A 17,960-nucleotide genomic window follows, 5' to 3' on the forward strand; every position below is an offset into this window, starting at 1 on the left:
TGGTTGTGAAGGTCACCACAGCCCTGATCGTCTACGCAACCAGGTCATTCCAGGGACCAGCATGGAGACTTGTGCAGCATATCACAAGCTACAGCCCACAAGTGCAAGGGCAAGGTCATGAATGCCCTGCATGCCCGGGCACAGACTTTATCAACTTTGAGCTGGAACAGTCACACCATGGTGCCTGGGCTGAGCGGTTCTCCGCCATCACCATGATGCCCCAGGTCCAGGGGCTAATAGATGGCATGCATGTTGCCTCCGTGCACCAGGGCATCAGTGAGTGTCCTTCATTAACAGGAAAGGGTTTCAGTCCCTAAATGTTCAACTTATGTGCGACCACCATCTCCGGATCATGCACGTGTGTGCACAGTTCCCAGGGAGCATGCTTGACAGCTACATCCTGGGACACTCCGAGATCCCGGCGTCTTTGAGGACTAACCCAGGACGACGGGCTGGCTCCTGAGGGATAAGGGGTACCTGCTGAGGTCCTGGCTGATGACGCCAGTGCAGAGGGCGGAGACAAGAGGCTGAGATCTGATATAACGAGGTCCATGTTGCCACCCATGCTGTCATTGAGCAGTGCATCAGACTGCTCAAAATGGGGTTCCGATGCCTGGACTGCTGTGGTGGTGCTCCGCAGTACACCCCCCAGGGTCTCCCAATTTGTGGTGGTCTACTATGCCCGCCACAATCTGGCACAGCAGTAGGGTGACATGCTGGAGGAGGAGTGACTTGCAGCCTCACCTGAGGAGGAAGAGGAGTATGGCTGTGGATGGAGGACAGGCGGTGGCAAGGTTCCGGCATCCCCGGAAGAGCAGGGAGGCCCTCATCCTCATCCGATTCTCATAGGATGAGGCTGTTGGTCAGCTCACTCCCCCTGTTCCACCCTTGAAGGGTCTGTGCAACATCACCCCAGAGTGATGGGCCACTGTCAGCGGGCCAACATACAACGCAAGAGAGTGACGATATCTCACTGTGAGATTCGCTCTGGTTCTCCTCAGTTTATGCCAAAGTTTGACTCCTGTCTTGTTGACAGCCCGTTCACACCCATCCTCTGAACGGGGTCCACATCGGGTGTGTTTGATCTTGGGCAACTGAGCCTGGGGGGGTGGGTAGAGCAGAGGGCAACAGGAGATGGGGGTACAGTCAGGTCCGCTGTGAAGATTAACGGGACAGAGGCTTCATATGTATCAGGTGTAACATGTTTTGATTGCAAACAATTGACATTTCCCCCCCCCCCACCAGTTCCCACTCTGATCCTCTCTCTTGATCTTTCATGGTTGTCTGCTACCTCTGGGTGTGTCTACAGGATGCACATCAGAGGTGGAGGCAGCCTGCTGCTTTCTGTTCCCTGAGGGCTTTGATGGCCTTGACGGACATCCTCTGGAGAGCCTTGAGCCAAGGAGCCACGGCCGACTTATCAGTGTCGCTAGCATCGTTGTGCCACCCTGTTCTACCCGCTGCCCTTGAGATGCACCAGTATCAGGAGGGGGAATTCAGAAGAACTGGAGACCGCCATTGTCTCCTTGGCAGGAGGCCTCTTGTTTGCCTCCAGCACTTCCTCCTTTCCCTGATGGTGCCAGTAGGGCCCTGGGAGTCTCCATGGGATGAAGGTGCAGCTGGAGTGAGCTCCAGAGTCCTTGGCTCCGCTAGTCCTTGCGGCTCCTCATTGTCTGCACCATATTGTCGACGCCCTCAGCGATGGTCCTCTGTGACTAGGCCATGCTCTGCAGTGCCTTGGCAATGTCCACCTGTCTGGGATATGTCCCTCAGGACATGATGTCAAGGCCCTCAGTCATGATCATCACAGACTGAGCCATGCATTGGGCACTGCCACTCATGCTCCAGGTTTTCAACTGCGGTTGCCACCCTAAGGCTTTGGTGCCACGCATTGTCAGCATCATCTCCAGCTTTTAAGACTCCTCCAATCGTCTATGCTCTCCCTGGAATATACCTGACATCCCTTGCTGAATGCCACAGCTGTGTCCTATCATCTGTATCAGCTCTGGAATAACCTTGTCCAGAGGCTCAGCACCTGACTGGGAGTCAGTTGAGTCCTGGGATTCAGCAGACCTCCAACTGCTGATTCCCTTGGATGTTCCTGCCTCCACCTGACGTGCATCAGCAACAGTGTGGTGTCACCAGATTGTGCCCCAGAAGCCTGCCCACTAATATCGGCCACCGAGGTATATCTGCGCTGCTGGAGGGTACAGGTGATAGCAGTGATATCTCGATGGTGGTCTGCTCCGAGGTGGTCTCTTGGATGGTTTGGGGTGGGGGGCGGCACAGTGAGAGGGAAGGATCATTTTGTCTGACATGAACAACTCCAGACAGATCATCCGGGTGAAGCAGCTGTGGCTTCTCTCCTCTGTGGCTCAGGCCAACCTCGCTGTCAGTGATTGCTCTCTCCATGGACAACCCTGCGATATCCAGAGCTCGTTCCTCCAGAGGGGATGAGGACTCCAAACTCTCGTACACCGTCTCTCTTTCCGCCCCCCCCCCCCTCCTCTTGGCCCTTTCCCGTTAATTATGGGCTATTTTCTCCTGCGGGGACAAAGGGCATCGTGGGCTGCATGCTTGATGGATCAGGGGGGTCTATAGCAGGAGGCAAAAAGGGGTTGCGCTGATGTGTACTGGGGGTGCTGAGGAACAAGAACAAAGACCAGATGTGGGGAGGCTGTGAGGTGTCAGCCAGTTATTTGTGTGTCAGGGAAGGGATGGGGAGGTGGTAGGGAATTTGAGGGGTGGTAACTTACTCTTGCAGCTTGGTGGAGGTCTTTGGTCGTCTTCTGGCATTGATCGCTGGTCCTCCTCCTCATTCTGCCTGCACTGACAGCCGCTGCCACTGCCTCCCAGTTGGCATTGGTGACCCTGCTGCTGGTCCTCCAACCCCCTCGGGGGAACAGGAGTCCCTTCTCACACCGATTGAATGGGGAAGCCTGGCCAGGTTGGCATCCCCAAAGCGAGGAGCAGGTCTGCGCGCTGCCACGTTTGAGAGGTCACTGGGAGTGAATGGTGAGGGAGTGTTTAAAAGCAACTCCCCGATTGGGACTTCCGGGTGCGGCGATGACCAGCTGAGTCGCACGTTTCGGCAGCTGCCGGTGAAACGGACTTTTGGGCTCTTGGTAGATTTTGACGGCTAAAAACACTGTGCGGTAAACCAGAAGGGAATCCCCCCTGGATACGGATGAAAAAAGGAGAAAGTGGCCGAATTGCAGTGGATCCTTTATTTATAGAATTTACAGTGCAGAAGGAGGCCATTTGGCCCATCGAGTCTGCACCGGCTCTTGGAAAGAGCACCCTACCCAAGCCCATACCCCCACCCTATCCCCATAACCCAGTAACCCCACCCCAACACTAAGGGCAATTTTGGACACTAAGGGCAATTTTTTATCATGGCCAATCCACCTAACCCGCACATCTTTGAACTGTGGGAGGAAACCGGAGCACCGGGAGGAAACCCACGCACACACGGGTGAACGTGCAGACTCCGCACAGACAGCGACCCAAGCCGGGAATCGAACCTGGGACCCTGGAGCTGTGAAGCAACTGTGCTAACCACTATGCTACCGTGCTGCCCACAGCGGCAAGGAAGGCAAGCAAAAACCAAGATGGCGTCGGAAGGTGGCAGTTTAACATGGGGCCCTGAACAACAAGAGTTCTTGAAATGCTGTGTGGAAGAGATCAAAAAGGAAATGAAGAAAGAGCTGTTGGCCCCGATACTACAGGCGATCGAAGGGCTAAAGGAGGAACAAAAGACCCAGGAGCGGGAGCTTCGGGTCGTGAAGGCAAAGGCAGCCTAGAATGAGGACGACATACAGGGCCTGGTGGTGAAGACGGAGATGCATGAGGCACATCAGAAACGATGTGTGGAAAGGTTGGAGGCACTGGAGAACAATGCAAGGAGGAACAACCTGAGGATTCTTGGTCTTCCTGAAGGTGTGGAGGGAGCGGACGTCGGGGCATATGTGAGCACGATGCTGCACTCGTTAATGGGAGCGGAGGCCCCGGCGGGTCCGTTGGAGGTGGAGGGAGCATACCGAGTGATGGCGCGAGGACCGAGAGCAGGAGAAATTCCCAGAGCCATAGTGGTGAGATTCCTCCGTTTTAAGGATAAAGAAATGGTCCTTAGATGGGCAAAGAAAACTCGGAGCAGTAAATGGGAGAACGCGGTGATCCGCGTTTATCAAGACTGGAGTGCGGAGGTGGCGAGAAGGAGGGCGAGCTTTAATCGGGCCAAGGCGGTGCTTCATAAAAAGAAGATAAAATTTGGAATGCTGCAACCGGCAAGACTGTGGGTCACATATCAAGGAAGGCACCACTACTTTGAGACGGCGGATGAATCGTGGACTTTTATTGTGGAAGAAAAACTGGAATGAGCGGGTTATTAAAAAGAACGTTTGAACAAAGTGGTGGGGCGAATGTGGGGGGCAAAGAGGGGGGTTAAAAAGGGGGGAAAGAGGAGTTTTATGTACTGATCCTGCGATGTGGTAACTTTTCTCTCTTCCACAGGTGGTGATGGGGGGAGGAGGGGAGGTGGAGGAGATGGGGCGTTGGCCATTGGGGGCGGGGCCACGGGAGAAGCGTGGGCTTGGTTCCCGCGCTATGATAATCATGGCGGGAATAGAGAAGCAGGAAGGAGGGGGCGTCGCACGGTGCGAGCCGAGGTCACGGGGGGAAGCCAAGGTCGGCCAGAGTTTGCTGACTTCTGGGAGCAACATGGGGGGAGTAATTACGCTAGCGGGGGATCTAGCGGGGGGGGGGGGGAATTATTGGGTTGCTGCTGCTGGGGAGAGGGGGGAGCTGGTATGGGAGGGGATGGGCGGGGGGGCACCGCCTGGGGGAGATACAGCTGCGTGGGAACCGGGTGAGGAGCTGGAAAAAGGGGATGGCTAATCGACAAGGGGGGGGGGGGGGGTGGGAAGCCCCCCAACCCGGCTGATCATGTGGAACGTGAGAGGGCTGAACGGGCCGATAAAGAGGGCACGGGTACTCGCACACCTTAAGAAACTTAAGGCAGATGTGGTTATGTTACAGGAAACGCACCTGAAACTGATAGACCAGGTTAGGCTACGCAAAGGATGGGTGGGGCAGGTGTTCCATTCGGGGCTAGATGCGAAAAACAGGGGGGTGGCTATATTAGTGGGGAAGCGGGTAATGTTCGAGGCAAAGACTATAGTGGCGGATAACGGGGGCAGATACGTGATGGTGAGTGGCAAACTACAGGGGGAGACGGTGGTTTTGGTAAACGAATATGCCCCAAACTGGGATGATGCCAATTTTATGAGGCGGATGCTAGGACGCATTCCGGACCTAGAGATGGGAAAGCTGATAATGGGGGGAGATTTTAATACGGTGTTGGAACCAGGGCTGGATAGGTCGAAGTCCAGGACTGGGAGGAGGCCGGCAGCAGCCAAGGTACTGAAAGATTTTATGGAGCAGATGGGAGGTGTAGACCCGTGGAGATTTAGCAGACCTAGGAGTAAGGAGTTCTCGTTTTTCTCCTATGTCCATAAAGTCTACTCGCGAATAGACTTTTTTGTGCTGGGAAGGGCGTTGATCCCGAAGGTGAGGGGAACGGAGTATACGGCTATAGCCATTTCGGATCACGCTCCACACTGGGTAGACTTGGAGATAGGGGAGGAAACAGGAGGGCGCCCACCCTGGAGAATGGACATGGGACTAATGGCAGATGAGGGGGTGTGTCTAAGGGTGAGGGGGTGCATTGAAAAGTACTTGGAACTCAATGATAATGGGGAGGTCCAGGTGGGAGTGGTCTGGGAGGCGCTGAAGGCCGTGGTTAGAGGGGAGCTGATATCAATAAGGGTACATAAAGGGAAGCAGGAGAGTAAGGAACGGGAGCGGTTGCTGCAAGAACTTTTGAGGGTGGACAGACAATATGCGGAAGCACCGGAGGAGGGACTGTACAGGGAAAGGCAAAGGCTACATGTAGAATTTGACTTGCTGACTACGGGCACTGCAGAGGCACAATGGAGGAAGGCACAGGGTGTACAGTACGAATATGGGGAGAAGGCGAGCAGGTTGCTGGCACACCAATTGAGGAAAAGGGGAGCGGCGAGGGAAATAGGGGGAGTGAGGGATGAGGAAGGAGAGATGGAGCGGGGAGCGGAGAGAGTGAATGGAGTGTTCAAGACATTTTATAAAAAATTATATGAAGCTCAACCCCCGGATGGGAGGGAGAGAATGATGGGCTTTTTGGATCGGCTGGAATTTCCCAAGGTGGAAGAGCAGGAAAGGGTGGGACTGAGAGCACAGATCGAGGTAGAAGAAGTGGTGAAAGGAATTAGGAGCATGCAGGCGGGAAAGGCCCCGGGACCGGATGGATTCCCATTCGAATTCTATAGAAAATATGTGGACTTGCTCGCCCCGGTATTGACGAGGACCTTTAATGAGGCAAAGGAAAGGGGACAACTGCCCCCGACTATGTTTGAAGCAACGATATCGCTTCTCTTAAAGAAGGAAAAGGACCCGCTACAATGCGGGTCCTATAGACCTATTTCCCTCCTAAATGTAGATGCCAAGATCCTGGCCAAGGTAATGGCAATGAGAATAGAGGAATGTGTCCCGGGAGTGGTCCACGAGGACCAAACTGGGTTTGTGAAGGGGAGACAGCTGAACACGAATATACGGAGGCTGTTAGGGGTAATGATGATGCCCCCACCAGAGGGGGAAACGGAGATAGTAGTGGCGATGGATGCCGAGAAAGCATTTGATAGAGTGGAGTGGGATTATTTGTGGGAGGTGTTGAGGAGATTTGGTTTTGGAGAGGGGTATGTTAGATGGGTGCAGCTGTTGTATAGGGCCCCGATGGCGAGCGTGGTCACGAATGGACGGGGATCTGCATATTTTCGGCTCCATAGAGGGACAAGGCAGGGATGCCCTCTGTCCCCATTATTGTTTGCACTGGCGATTGAGCCCCTGGCGATAGCGTTGAGGGGTTCCAAGAAGTGGAGGGGAGTACTTAGAGGAGGAGAAGAACACCGGGTATTTTTGTATGCCGTCGATTTGTTCCTATATGTGGCAGACCCGGCGGAGGGGATGCCAGAAATAATGCGGATACTTGGGGAGTTTGGGGATTTTTCAGGGTACAAATTGAACATGGGGAAAAGTGAGTTGTTTGTGGTGCATCCAGGGGAGCAGAGTAGAGAAATAGAGGACCTACCGTTGAGGAAGGTAACAAGGGACTTTCGTTACCTGGGGATCCAGATAGCCAAGAATTGGGGCACATTGCATAGGTTAAATTTAACGCAGTTGGTGGAACAAATGGAGGAGGATTTCAAGAGATGGGATATGGTATCCCTGTCACTGGCAGGGAGGGTGCAGGCGGTTAAGATGGTGGTCCACCCGAGATTCCTCTTTGTGTTTCAGTGCCTCCCGGTGGTGATCACAAAGGCTTTTTTTAAAAGGATCGAAAAGAGCATCATGGGTTTTGTGTGGGCCGGGAAGACCCCGAGAGTGAGGAAGGGATTCTTACAGCGTAGCAGGGATAGGGGGGGGCTGGCACTACCGAGCCTAAGTGAGTATTATTGGGCCGCTAATATTTCAATGGTGAGTAAGTGGATGGGAGAGGAGGAGGGAGCGGCGTGGAAGAGATTAGAGAGGGCGTCCTGTAGGGGGACTAGCCTACAGGCTATGGTGACAGCCCCATTGCCGTTCTCACAGAGGAACTACACCACAAGCCCGGTGGTGGTGGCTACACTGAAGATTTGGGGACAGTGGAGACGGCATGGGGAAAGACTGGAGCCTTGGGGGGGTCCCCGATAAGAAACAACCATAGGTTTGCCCCGGGGGGAATGGATGGGGGATATGGAATGTGGCAAAGAGCAAGAATAACGCAACTGAAAGATCTGTTTGTGGATGGGAAGTTCGCGAGTCTGGGAGCGCTGACCGAGAAATATGGGTTGCCCCAAGGGAATGCATTCAGGTATATGCAACTGAGGGCTTTTGCGAGGCAACAGGTGAGGGAATTCCCGCAGCTCCCGACACAAGAGGTGCAGGACAGAGTGATCTCAAAGACATGGGTGGGGGATGGTAATGTGTCAGATATATATAGGGAAATGAGGGACGAAGGGGAGACTATGGTAGATGAACTAAAAGGGAAATGGGAAGAAGAGCTGGGGGAGAAGATCGAGGAGGGGCTGTGGGCAGATGCCCTAAGCAGGGTAAACTCGTCGTCCTCGTGTGCCAGGCTAAGCCTGATTCAGTTTAAGGTATTACACAGGGCGCATATGACTGGAGCACGGCTCAGTAAATTTTTTGGGGTGGAGGATAGGTGTGCGAGGTGCTCGAGAAGCCCAGCGAATCATACCCATATGTTTTGGTCATGCCCGGCACTACAGGGGTTTTGGATGGGGGTGACAAAGGTGCTTTCAAAAGTAGTAGGGGTCCGGGTCGAACCAAGCTGGGGGTTGGCTATATTTGGGGTTGCACAAGAGCCGGGAGTGCAGGAGGCGAGAGAGGCCGATGTTTTGGCCTTTGCGTCCCTAGTAGCCCGGCGTAGGATATTGCTAATGTGGAAAGAAGCCAAGCCCCCGGGGGTGGAGACCTGGATAAATGACATGGCAGGGTTTATAAAGCTAGAGCGGATTAAGTTCGTCCTAAGGGGGTCGGCTCAAGGGTTCACCAGGCGGTGGCAACCGTTCGTCGAATACCTCGCAGAAAGATAGATGGAATGGAAAAAAGAAGGCAGCAGCAGCAGCCCAGGATCGGGGTGGGGGGGTGGGAGGGGGGGGGAGGGGTGGGTGGGGGGGGAGGGGGGTGGGTAGGGGGAACCAGAAGGACTCTCAGGGTTGTTAATATATACTGTATAATATGTATAGGTCGTTGCTACAGATAATTATATAATGGACTGTTAAATTATATTTTTGGAGAGTGTTACTTGTGATAAGGCAGTTGCCAATTAGGGTTAGTTCTCATTTTTGTTATTTATTATTTATTCATTTTCTGTTTATAAAATAGGTCATTGTTATTTGGGTTGTTATAATATTGTGTAAAGGATGCACAATGTACTGTGTTGGTTGACCAAAAATTTTCAATAAAATATTTTAAAAAAATAAATAAATAAAAGCAACTCCCCCATGTTAGCGGTGAGATGCAGAGGCGTGAGTCTGGCAATTAGACCGCGAGACAGCCAGTAATGGTGAGACGCACGTGGGGACTCATTTCCGGCACTAAGTGACGTTAAATACGGGCCGCGATCTCGCCAACGCGGTCGTCGAGAAACACCCCTTCAATCATGCCTAAAATGACACTTAGCAATATTTATGTTAAATCACGCCCATTGTCTTTCTACAATGCTTATCTTCAGAATGAGTGGATTCTGTGGTTAGCACTGTTGCTTCACAGCACCAGGGACCTGGGTTCGATTCCCGGCTTGGGTTACTGTCTGTGCTGAGTCTGCACGTTCTCATCATGTCTGTGTGGGTTTCCCCTGGGTGCTCCGGTTTCCTCCCGCAAGTCCCGAAAGGCGTGCTTGTTAGGTGAATTGGATATTCTGAATTATCCCTCTGTGTACCCGAACAGGTGCCGAGTGTGGCGACTGTTGTGTTATGTTTCTTCGTGTAGCATAAGCTGCTTCCTTGATGTATACTCTGACAAAGGAAGGTTCAGACTTGGAGATAGCTTTAACACATTTATTGAACAGTTAACAATTCTCCTATTTGAGTTCGACTCTCCTGCGAATCTTACTATAGTAACTCAATCTAACTAACCAGTCTGCTCTAATCCATGCGGTGGGTGTGATGTTTCTGATCTGCCCCTGTCCTTCTCTCCTGAGTGTCGCCTATGGAAAGAGAAAGAGCATGTGTGCCCTGCCCTTTTTATATGGGTTGCCCAATTGTGGTAGTGTCACCTCTGGGTGTGTCTTGACTGCCCATTGGTTGTGTCCAATCTTACTGACCTATTGGTTGAATGTCTGTGTGTCATGATGTCTCTGGTGCTCCCTCTAGTGTTTATTTAGTCTTAGTGTATTTGCATTAACCCCTTGTGTATTTACAATGATGCATATCACCACAGCGACTAGGAGATTTTCACAGTAACTTCATTAATGTAAGCCTACTTGTGACACTAATAAAAATTATTATTATCCTGACGCATCAATTCTTCCTTGTGTCAGTGTTGACACACATGGTCTGAGGTGAAGACAAAAGATCATGGGAATTGCAATCATCTTAAGTAGCAGATACTATGTACAGTGGAGAACAATCTCATTTTTTTACAGCTCCTACTGTAAATGAACCCCTCCTCTCGGCCCACACTACTTGTCTTGTAAGACAGCCGTTCCTTTGAATTCAGACTGTTTCCGATGCCTTTTCTAAGGTTCGAAATAATGCACTATTACTTGGCAGGGCTTCAGAATTACCCCAATTGAGATACGAAACATAGGAAACAATGGTTCTCTACCAGGTGCTCATTTGTTTCTGAAACTTTAGCCCAGATTTTAACCTAACCTGCCTGGGAGGAGTGGGTTGGTTCACGTCAGATGCCTATTTTCTATCCTGCCAGTCTTGCTCTTTTTCTGAATTCTGCGGAGGGTAAATTCAGACAGGACATAAAAACGGGAACCTGATGCAAACTGACCCCACTCCTGCTGGGCACCTTGGGTTAACACTGGGGCTTATGAGACTGAGCAAATCAAAAAGAATAACCAGATTGTTTCTAGCTCCAGATCTGTCTTGGATATTATTTCCCGTTGGGGTCATTCCTATGTGTGGTCTGAGCATCTTGATCAGGAATGTGCCTGTCCCACCCAATATCTAATTCTCTGACCGCGTGCATGGAGCAGAACAATAGGATACCTATTTGTCCCTGTAATACACACTGAATGACATGACTTTTGCACGTACTCTAGCACGCCTTTCGTAAATCTATCCAAGAGAAAACTGAAAACACACATGAGGCCAAAGATATAAAAAACTTTAACTGCATACGTTTACCAAACGGGCTATCCATATACAAATTGACAGTCGAAGTAAATTCCATATACATAACTCGATCTCACTGCTCTCTTCAGTAAATGGGGAAAACAAATAAATTTCCTGTCCTTTTTGTCAGCTGACCCAATTATCTTTTCTTCCTTTGAGTACCACCTTTAACTGCAAAACTTGACCCATAATTTAATCTTCCAGTTTGAAGACTCTGCAAGATCCTGTGAATGCTGGAAGCCTGGATAAAAAAAACCAAACCTGCTGGATATACATATTACCTGGCAGCATCGGTGAAGAGAGAAATGTTTCTGATGGTCAACAACTGAAGCATTTCGCTGAATCTTCCTGACCCATGATGATGGGCTTGGTGCAGGGAGAGCCAGGAAAATACAGGGGAACCACAGCAGGATAGCTCCCCGATGCATCCCACTGCTGGGACTTTTTCCCAGGAGCAGGCTGGGACCTGGATTCGCTGCCCGCTCCATGACTGTCAGTCGTGCGAGTTAAGGTTGCAACCAGGGGTAATATTTCAGCTTCATCGACCCGCCCCCAGATGCATGTGTTGGAAACGCCTGGGTGGTTATTGTGACTGAGGATGTTGCCCTGTCTTGGATGGGGTGAAGATGGGGTTTTTGGCGGGGGGGGGGGGGCGGAAGAGTGTCGGTGCAAACCAACCACTAGATTCCTGGTGAACAGTGTCAGAAAATCTGGAGTGAAAACTCGGCTGTGCATATGGAGGGTTTCAGTCTGAACCTGACACTCCCACAAATATTGGGAGAATTCCGCCCACTGCCCTTTTACCCTGTCTTACAATAAATGATACGTGTTCATTATGCCTGCCTTACCCAACCTCCCATTGGTTTCCCCCCCACCCCCACCCAAAAGTGTTAATTCCAAATCATCAGCCTTACTTCCAAATCTCCCCATGGTCTCTGCACACACCTCCTCTTCTATCCTCTAGCTCTGGTTTTGCACTTTCCTCTCACTCCACCACTGGGGACAGATCTTTCACCTATCTCGGCTCAATTGTCTGAACTCTACCTATACCTTTTTGTACTTTAAAATTTCTCACTTCACTTTCAAAAGTCTCCTCCAGACTTATCTTTCTATTCTTGCCTTCAATCACCTCTCCAAACTCTTCAATTACTTCTCAGAGTCATTTGCTCCTTTGTGAAATGTCTTGAATACTTACCATCATAACCTGTATTCATATTGTACTTATGGCACAGGGATCTTGTATTCCCAGAATCCTTGGGGAATTATCCACTTCCCCGCTAAGAGGACGGGGCGACTTGAGTATGTCCGGTGTGAAGCCAACCGGTCACACTCAAACTAGAACCAGAGGACACCATCTCAAACTAAAGGGACGATCCTTTAAAACAGAGATGAGGAGGAATTTCTTCAGCCAGAGGGTGGTTAATCTGTGGAACTCTTTGCCACTGAAGGCTGTGGAGGCCAATTCACTGAGTGTCTTTAAGACAGAGATAGATAAGCTCTTGATTAATAAGGGGGTCAGGGGTTATGGGGAGAAGGCAGGAGAATGGGGATAAAAATATCAGCCATGATTGAATGGCGGAGCAGATTCGATGGGCCAAGTGGCCTAATTGTGCTCCTATGTCTTATGGTCTTATGGTTGGGTAGCTCCGAGTGCTGTGTATCCAGGGCTTTTGGAATAAATTGTTGCTATTTCGCTGTGGGCTCCCCCTTCTTGCAGATCCAAAATTGGTGACGAGGTGTAAACTTGGTCTGCTGTCAATGCGGAGGACTTACAGCTCCTCCACCTCTTGATGTTCATGTTGCAAGTCAGAGCCTGCATTTCATCCCTATGCCGCTGTATTTCTACGCATCTTCTTTACTGTGGTAGCACTATACTCCGTATGCTTCACCAGAAGTCTATGTCTATGCATTTATATTGTGTATTTATGTTTTTCATGATGGAATGATCGTCCTGGACTATACGCAGAACAATCCTTTTTGCTCTACCTCGGTACACATGGGAATAAATCAAAATCTGTCTGGATGCTTTTGACACAGGGGTTGAGGATTGGGCCCGATATGCAGAGCTTTTGCGCTATTCTTTTCACATCAACAATATTGTGGAAGATGAGCACCAAAGGTGATCTTGCTCACCGCTTGTAGGCCCCATACTTAATAATAATTAATAATAATAATCGCTTATTGTCACAAGTAGGCTTCAATGAAGTTACTGTGAAAAGCCCTCGTCGCCACATTCCGGCGCCTGTTCGGGGAGGCCGGTACGGGAATTGAACCCACACTGCTGGCCTTGTTCTGCATTACAAGCCAGCTGTTTAGCCCACTGTGCTAAACCAGCCCCTACTTAAGGGATAATCCAGAGCCTCGCGTACCTTGCGGTACCAGACACCTGCACCTTTGACCAGCTTGTGGAGCTCGTCAGTCAGCATTTGAGTCCATGATCGTCCAACAGAATCAATTTAATAAGGCTGAGCAAACTCCGGGGTCAGTCACCAAGATCATGACCCGATTGAGGAAACATGCTTAATTTTGCGAATACAGAAAGTTACCAGAGATGTTGCATGATCTCCTCGTCTGCAGCATCAGAGGCACAGATGCAAAATGGCTGTTGGCCGAGCTTTCCCTGAACCTACAGCTGGAGTTATGAATCTCCTTGTCTAGGGAGAGCATGGATACTGAAGTTCAGGAACTCCAGGGCATGAAGGTAAATGCCCTGCAGAGGTCCCTCCCGTGGTAACTCGCCACATGGTCTGACAGGTGGCAGGGCCCTAGCCCACGAACACAGGCCCATCAACCACGACGGACCCCTGCCTGAGTCCGCCGAGGGCAATTCACCTCTGTGCGTGACATTGACCACTGGCCCCAGTGCAACCATGCAGTTGTATTGCCTGACGGCACCGCGCATAGCCCCCATTCATGTCCCCGTTCACATGAACGGGCACATTCTGCAAATGGAGTTGGACACGGGGCTGCGGTGTCCATGCACCAAAGCACTTTTGACCACATCCGACGGGGAATCCAGACTTTGGTTTTGGATGACACGATGGCTTGTTTAGCTATGTATATTGGAGAGCAACTGCAGATCATGGAGACAGTGTTGACCTCCATTGTTTATGGCCATCAGTCTGTCCAACTAGCCCTTTATTGTGGTTCTCGGGGATGGCCCCAGCTTACTGGGACACGTCTAGTTGCGCCGCTTATGCCTGGACTGGCAATGCATTCTGCAGGTCGGGTCCGGTGGCTTGTGCTAAGTGCTCGGGGAGATCCCTGAGGTTTTCCAGCCCGGGCTGGGGACCATCAGAAGGGCCGTGGTTAAAATCAAGCTAGACCCACTTCAACCACGCTTTATCTGGGCGCATTCCATTCTTTATGCCTTGGGGAACAAGGTGGACACCGAACACGACCAATTGGAGAGTCTGGGCATCATTCAGTCCGTCGGCTTTGGGTCAGGACTGGTGGCACCTGTCCTGAAACTGGACAAGCTGTCAGTCAATACCGCCGTGTGACCATTATCCCATGCCTTGTATTGAGGACCTGTTTGCCAAGCTAGCTGGTGGGTGTTCTTTCACCAAGCTCGACATGAGCAATGCACACTTCCAACTAGAACTCCTCTCGGCAATATGTCACAATAAATATTCAGCATGGCCTCTATGAATATACCAGAATGTCTTTTGGAGTCTCGTCAGTGTGTGCTATTTTTCAGCTCGTTATGGAGAATATTCTGCGCGGGTTGCCACCTGTCACGATGTACCGCGATGATATCCTCGTCATGGGAGCTACCGACCTGGAACATTAACGGTACCTGGAGGCAGTGTTGCAATGGTTTTCGGAGTTTGGCGTCCGCCTACGTGGGCGAAGTGCGTGTTCCATGCAAAAGATACTTGGAATATTGTGTGGACCGCAACGGATTGCAATCAGTGGCAGAAAAGGTACATGTCATTCGGTTGGCCCCGGCTCCGACAGATACAAATAAGCTCTGTTCGCTTCTCAGTCTGGTGAACTATTGCGGGACGTTTGTCCCAAATCTTATGGCCGTGCTGGCCCCTTTGCTCCTGCTCTCAAAGAAGCACCAGGGCTGGGGCTGGGGTGCGACTCCGAGGCAGCTTCCCAGCACATCAAATGATGTTTGTCATCCTCCGTGTGTTGACACACTCCGACTCTGGCAAGTGTTTGGTCGTCACCTGCGATGCATTCCTTTGCGGTATTGGGGCTGTTTTAACCCATCAAATGCCAGACAGTAGAGACTGGACGATCGCTTTCACGTTCCGAACACAGGCCGTGGCTGAGGGTAAATACGTTCAGATCGAGAAAGAGGGTCTGGTGGTGGTGTTTGAGGTAAGGAAATTCCACCAGTGCTGTCACCACTTTAACATCATTATAGACCCCAAGACTCAACTTGGCCTTTTTCGTGAGGGCGAAGTGATCCCACCCAGCACCGGGCACTATTGGCCATGTACATTTACTCTTTTGCACATCGGCCAGGTTCTCACATAGCACATGTGGACGCACTGAGCCGATGCTCCTCCCAACCGAGACCTCGTCTCCCCATCCAGCGCATGAGGTTGTGGCCTTCCTGGACCTCCTGCAATTCGCCGCATCCGCGAATGGATCCAGACAGACCCTCCTCGCCAAGGTTTAGTCTTGGTTGGGGAGCAGCATCGGCAGTTTCCCAAAGAACTGTGGGCTTTCTCCTCCAGGATATTTGAGCTCCGTGTGGAGGATGGCATCCTCCTGTGGGGCAGCAAAAAGCCAGTGACTCTTATTAAAAGACCTACATAACGGGTACCCAGAGGTGTCTAAAGTGAAGATGTTGGCCAGGGGCTATGTTTGGTGGCCGAGACTTGGTTCCAGCATTGAGAGGGGGCTCAGCAATGCCCCGGCTGCCAGGAACGTAGAGGTTCCCTGCTGTTACGCCTCTTCATCTCTGGGAATGGCCGGGCCACCCCTGGGCCTGGGTTCACACTGACTTCCCTGGTCCCTTCATGGGTTCCAAGTTTGTTCTACTGATGGATGTCCATTCGAAGTGGCTGGAGGTCCACCAGATGATGACGATCGCAGCTCGCGCTACCACTGGCAGCACGGTAGCACAAGTGGATAGCACTGTGGCCTCACAGCGCCAGGGTCGCAGGTTTGATTCCCCGCTGGATCACTCTCTGTGCGGAGTCGGCACGTTCTCCCCGTGTCTGCGTGGGTTTCCTCCGGGCGCTCCGGTTTCCTCCCACAGTCCAATGACATGCAGGTTAGGTGGTTTGGCCATGATAAATAGCCCTTAGTGACCAAAAAGGTTCGGAGGGGTTATTGGGTTACGGGGATAGGGTGGAAGTGAGGGATTAAGTGGGTCAGTGCAGACTCGATGGGCCGAATGGCCTCCTTCTGCACTGTATGTTTTATGTTCATTGACAAACTTTGTCTCTCTTTCTCTACACATGGCATCCCCGTAGTCCTCGGTACCGACAATGGGGCTTCCTTCACCAGTGAGGAGTTTGCAGCATTCATTAAGGCCAACAGAATATGGCATGTAAGGCCGGCTCCTTACCACCTGGTCTAACAGTTTGGCTGAACGGGCCGTCCAGACGTTCAAGCGGAGGCTGTGCAAAACTTACTATGTTAAAGAATAAAAGAGCTTTTTGTATGCTTGCTCAATAACAAAATCATAAAAAAATGTCTGTAATGCAGGTTCTTGAATATTTTCTGTCCCATGCAAAATTTTGACAGTTACAAATATGAATTTTTCTTTACAGAAAGCATATATATTTACATTCCTACTGAGTTCAAGACTATTCATCGAACCTCACGAGCTATTGTCAAAAGTGTGTCACATGTGTATTGAGCAGCAAAGTCTAGATGAGCCAGTGCTTGACAAGGTCAGAGTTATCTTTAACTACATGTATAGCATTTCCTTTTAACAGTAAGCTAATTGTACTATCCAAAAGAAATGACTGCTTCATACCAAAAATGATTCTCATCGTCAATTCATTTTTCCATTGTTGCTAATTGATTTGAACTTGATTCAAACTGCTGTTAACAATAATCTGTTGTAATTTTATCTAACTTATGAAATGCTGTAAAATCTAAACAAAATAGCTGAAGCACTATGGTGGCTGCAAGATATTCCTCAAAGCAGTGTTTTTAACCATTGATGTTTTAGTCTGACTTCATCTTCTTATTCATAATGTCCAGGGGAGGATATAGTTGTCATGGAGGGGTGCAACAAACATTGTCACAAGATTGGTTCCTAGGATGAGAAGGTTGTCATATGAGAAGCTGAGTAGGGGGGCCTATATTTTCAGAGTTCAGGAAAATTAGAAGTAATCTCATTGAAACAGAATTACAATCTTTATAGTGCAGAAGGAGGCCAATTGGTCCATCGAGTCTGCCCAGTCCTACTCCCCTGCCTTATCCAGTACCTATGGTGATATGCCTGTACATAATACATGTACTCAGCAGTGTGACCTCCCACCAGCAGGTGGCGTCAGACATCAGTCATATGATATCCGACTATCGCCATAAAGGTTGCATGGCATACATGAGGACACACGCACATAAGGGTAGTCCCCGGAGTGTCGAATGTAACTCTGCGATAACTTGGTCTGTGTAGCATTCTGATCATTACCTTGCCACGTGTACATGAATAGTGACTTAACTAGAATAAATCATCATTCTAGTTTACCAGCAGTTCTGTAGGTTCATTGCATAGACAAGACCACAGAACACAAACAGTTGCCTTTTGAATACCTGGATCAAATCTGCCTCGACCACCCTCTCTGGAAGTTCGTTCTAGAGTCCAGTTAACCTTGGGGTGAGATTTTTCTCATCCCATTTTTACTCCTTTTGCCAATAATTTTGAATCTGTGCCCTCTAATTCTTGATGCTTTCTTGAGTAGGGACAGTTTCTCACTATTTAACCTGCCCATACCCTTCAGGATCTTGAATACACCAAGTCTCCTCTCAGCCACCTTTTCCCCAAGGAAAACAGCCCCAACTCTCCAATCTATCCTCATTGCTACAGTTCTCTATCTC

General features: G+C 50.4%; 1 protein-coding gene across 4 annotated transcripts in view; it reads left to right on the forward strand.

Moving 5' to 3' along the window:
- The window catches only part of LOC140426962 (ras-GEF domain-containing family member 1C-like), a 159,288-nt gene that overhangs the window by 48,691 nt on the left and 92,637 nt on the right, over positions 1 to 17,960 (forward strand). For 3 of the 4 annotated variants that reach the window (XM_072512282.1, XM_072512283.1, XM_072512281.1), the window contains one exon: positions 16,682 to 16,804. The exons of the other annotated variant lie outside the window; for it this stretch is intronic. In XM_072512282.1, the coding sequence (XP_072368383.1) occupies positions 16,682 to 16,804 (123 nt within the window). The remainder of the gene's footprint in view (positions 1 to 16,681; positions 16,805 to 17,960) is intronic. 4 annotated transcript variants of the gene reach the window in all.

This window comes from Scyliorhinus torazame, chromosome 7 (assembly GCF_047496885.1).
Source record: "Scyliorhinus torazame isolate Kashiwa2021f chromosome 7, sScyTor2.1, whole genome shotgun sequence".
NCBI classification, from domain to species: Eukaryota; Metazoa; Chordata; class Chondrichthyes; order Carcharhiniformes; family Scyliorhinidae; genus Scyliorhinus; species Scyliorhinus torazame.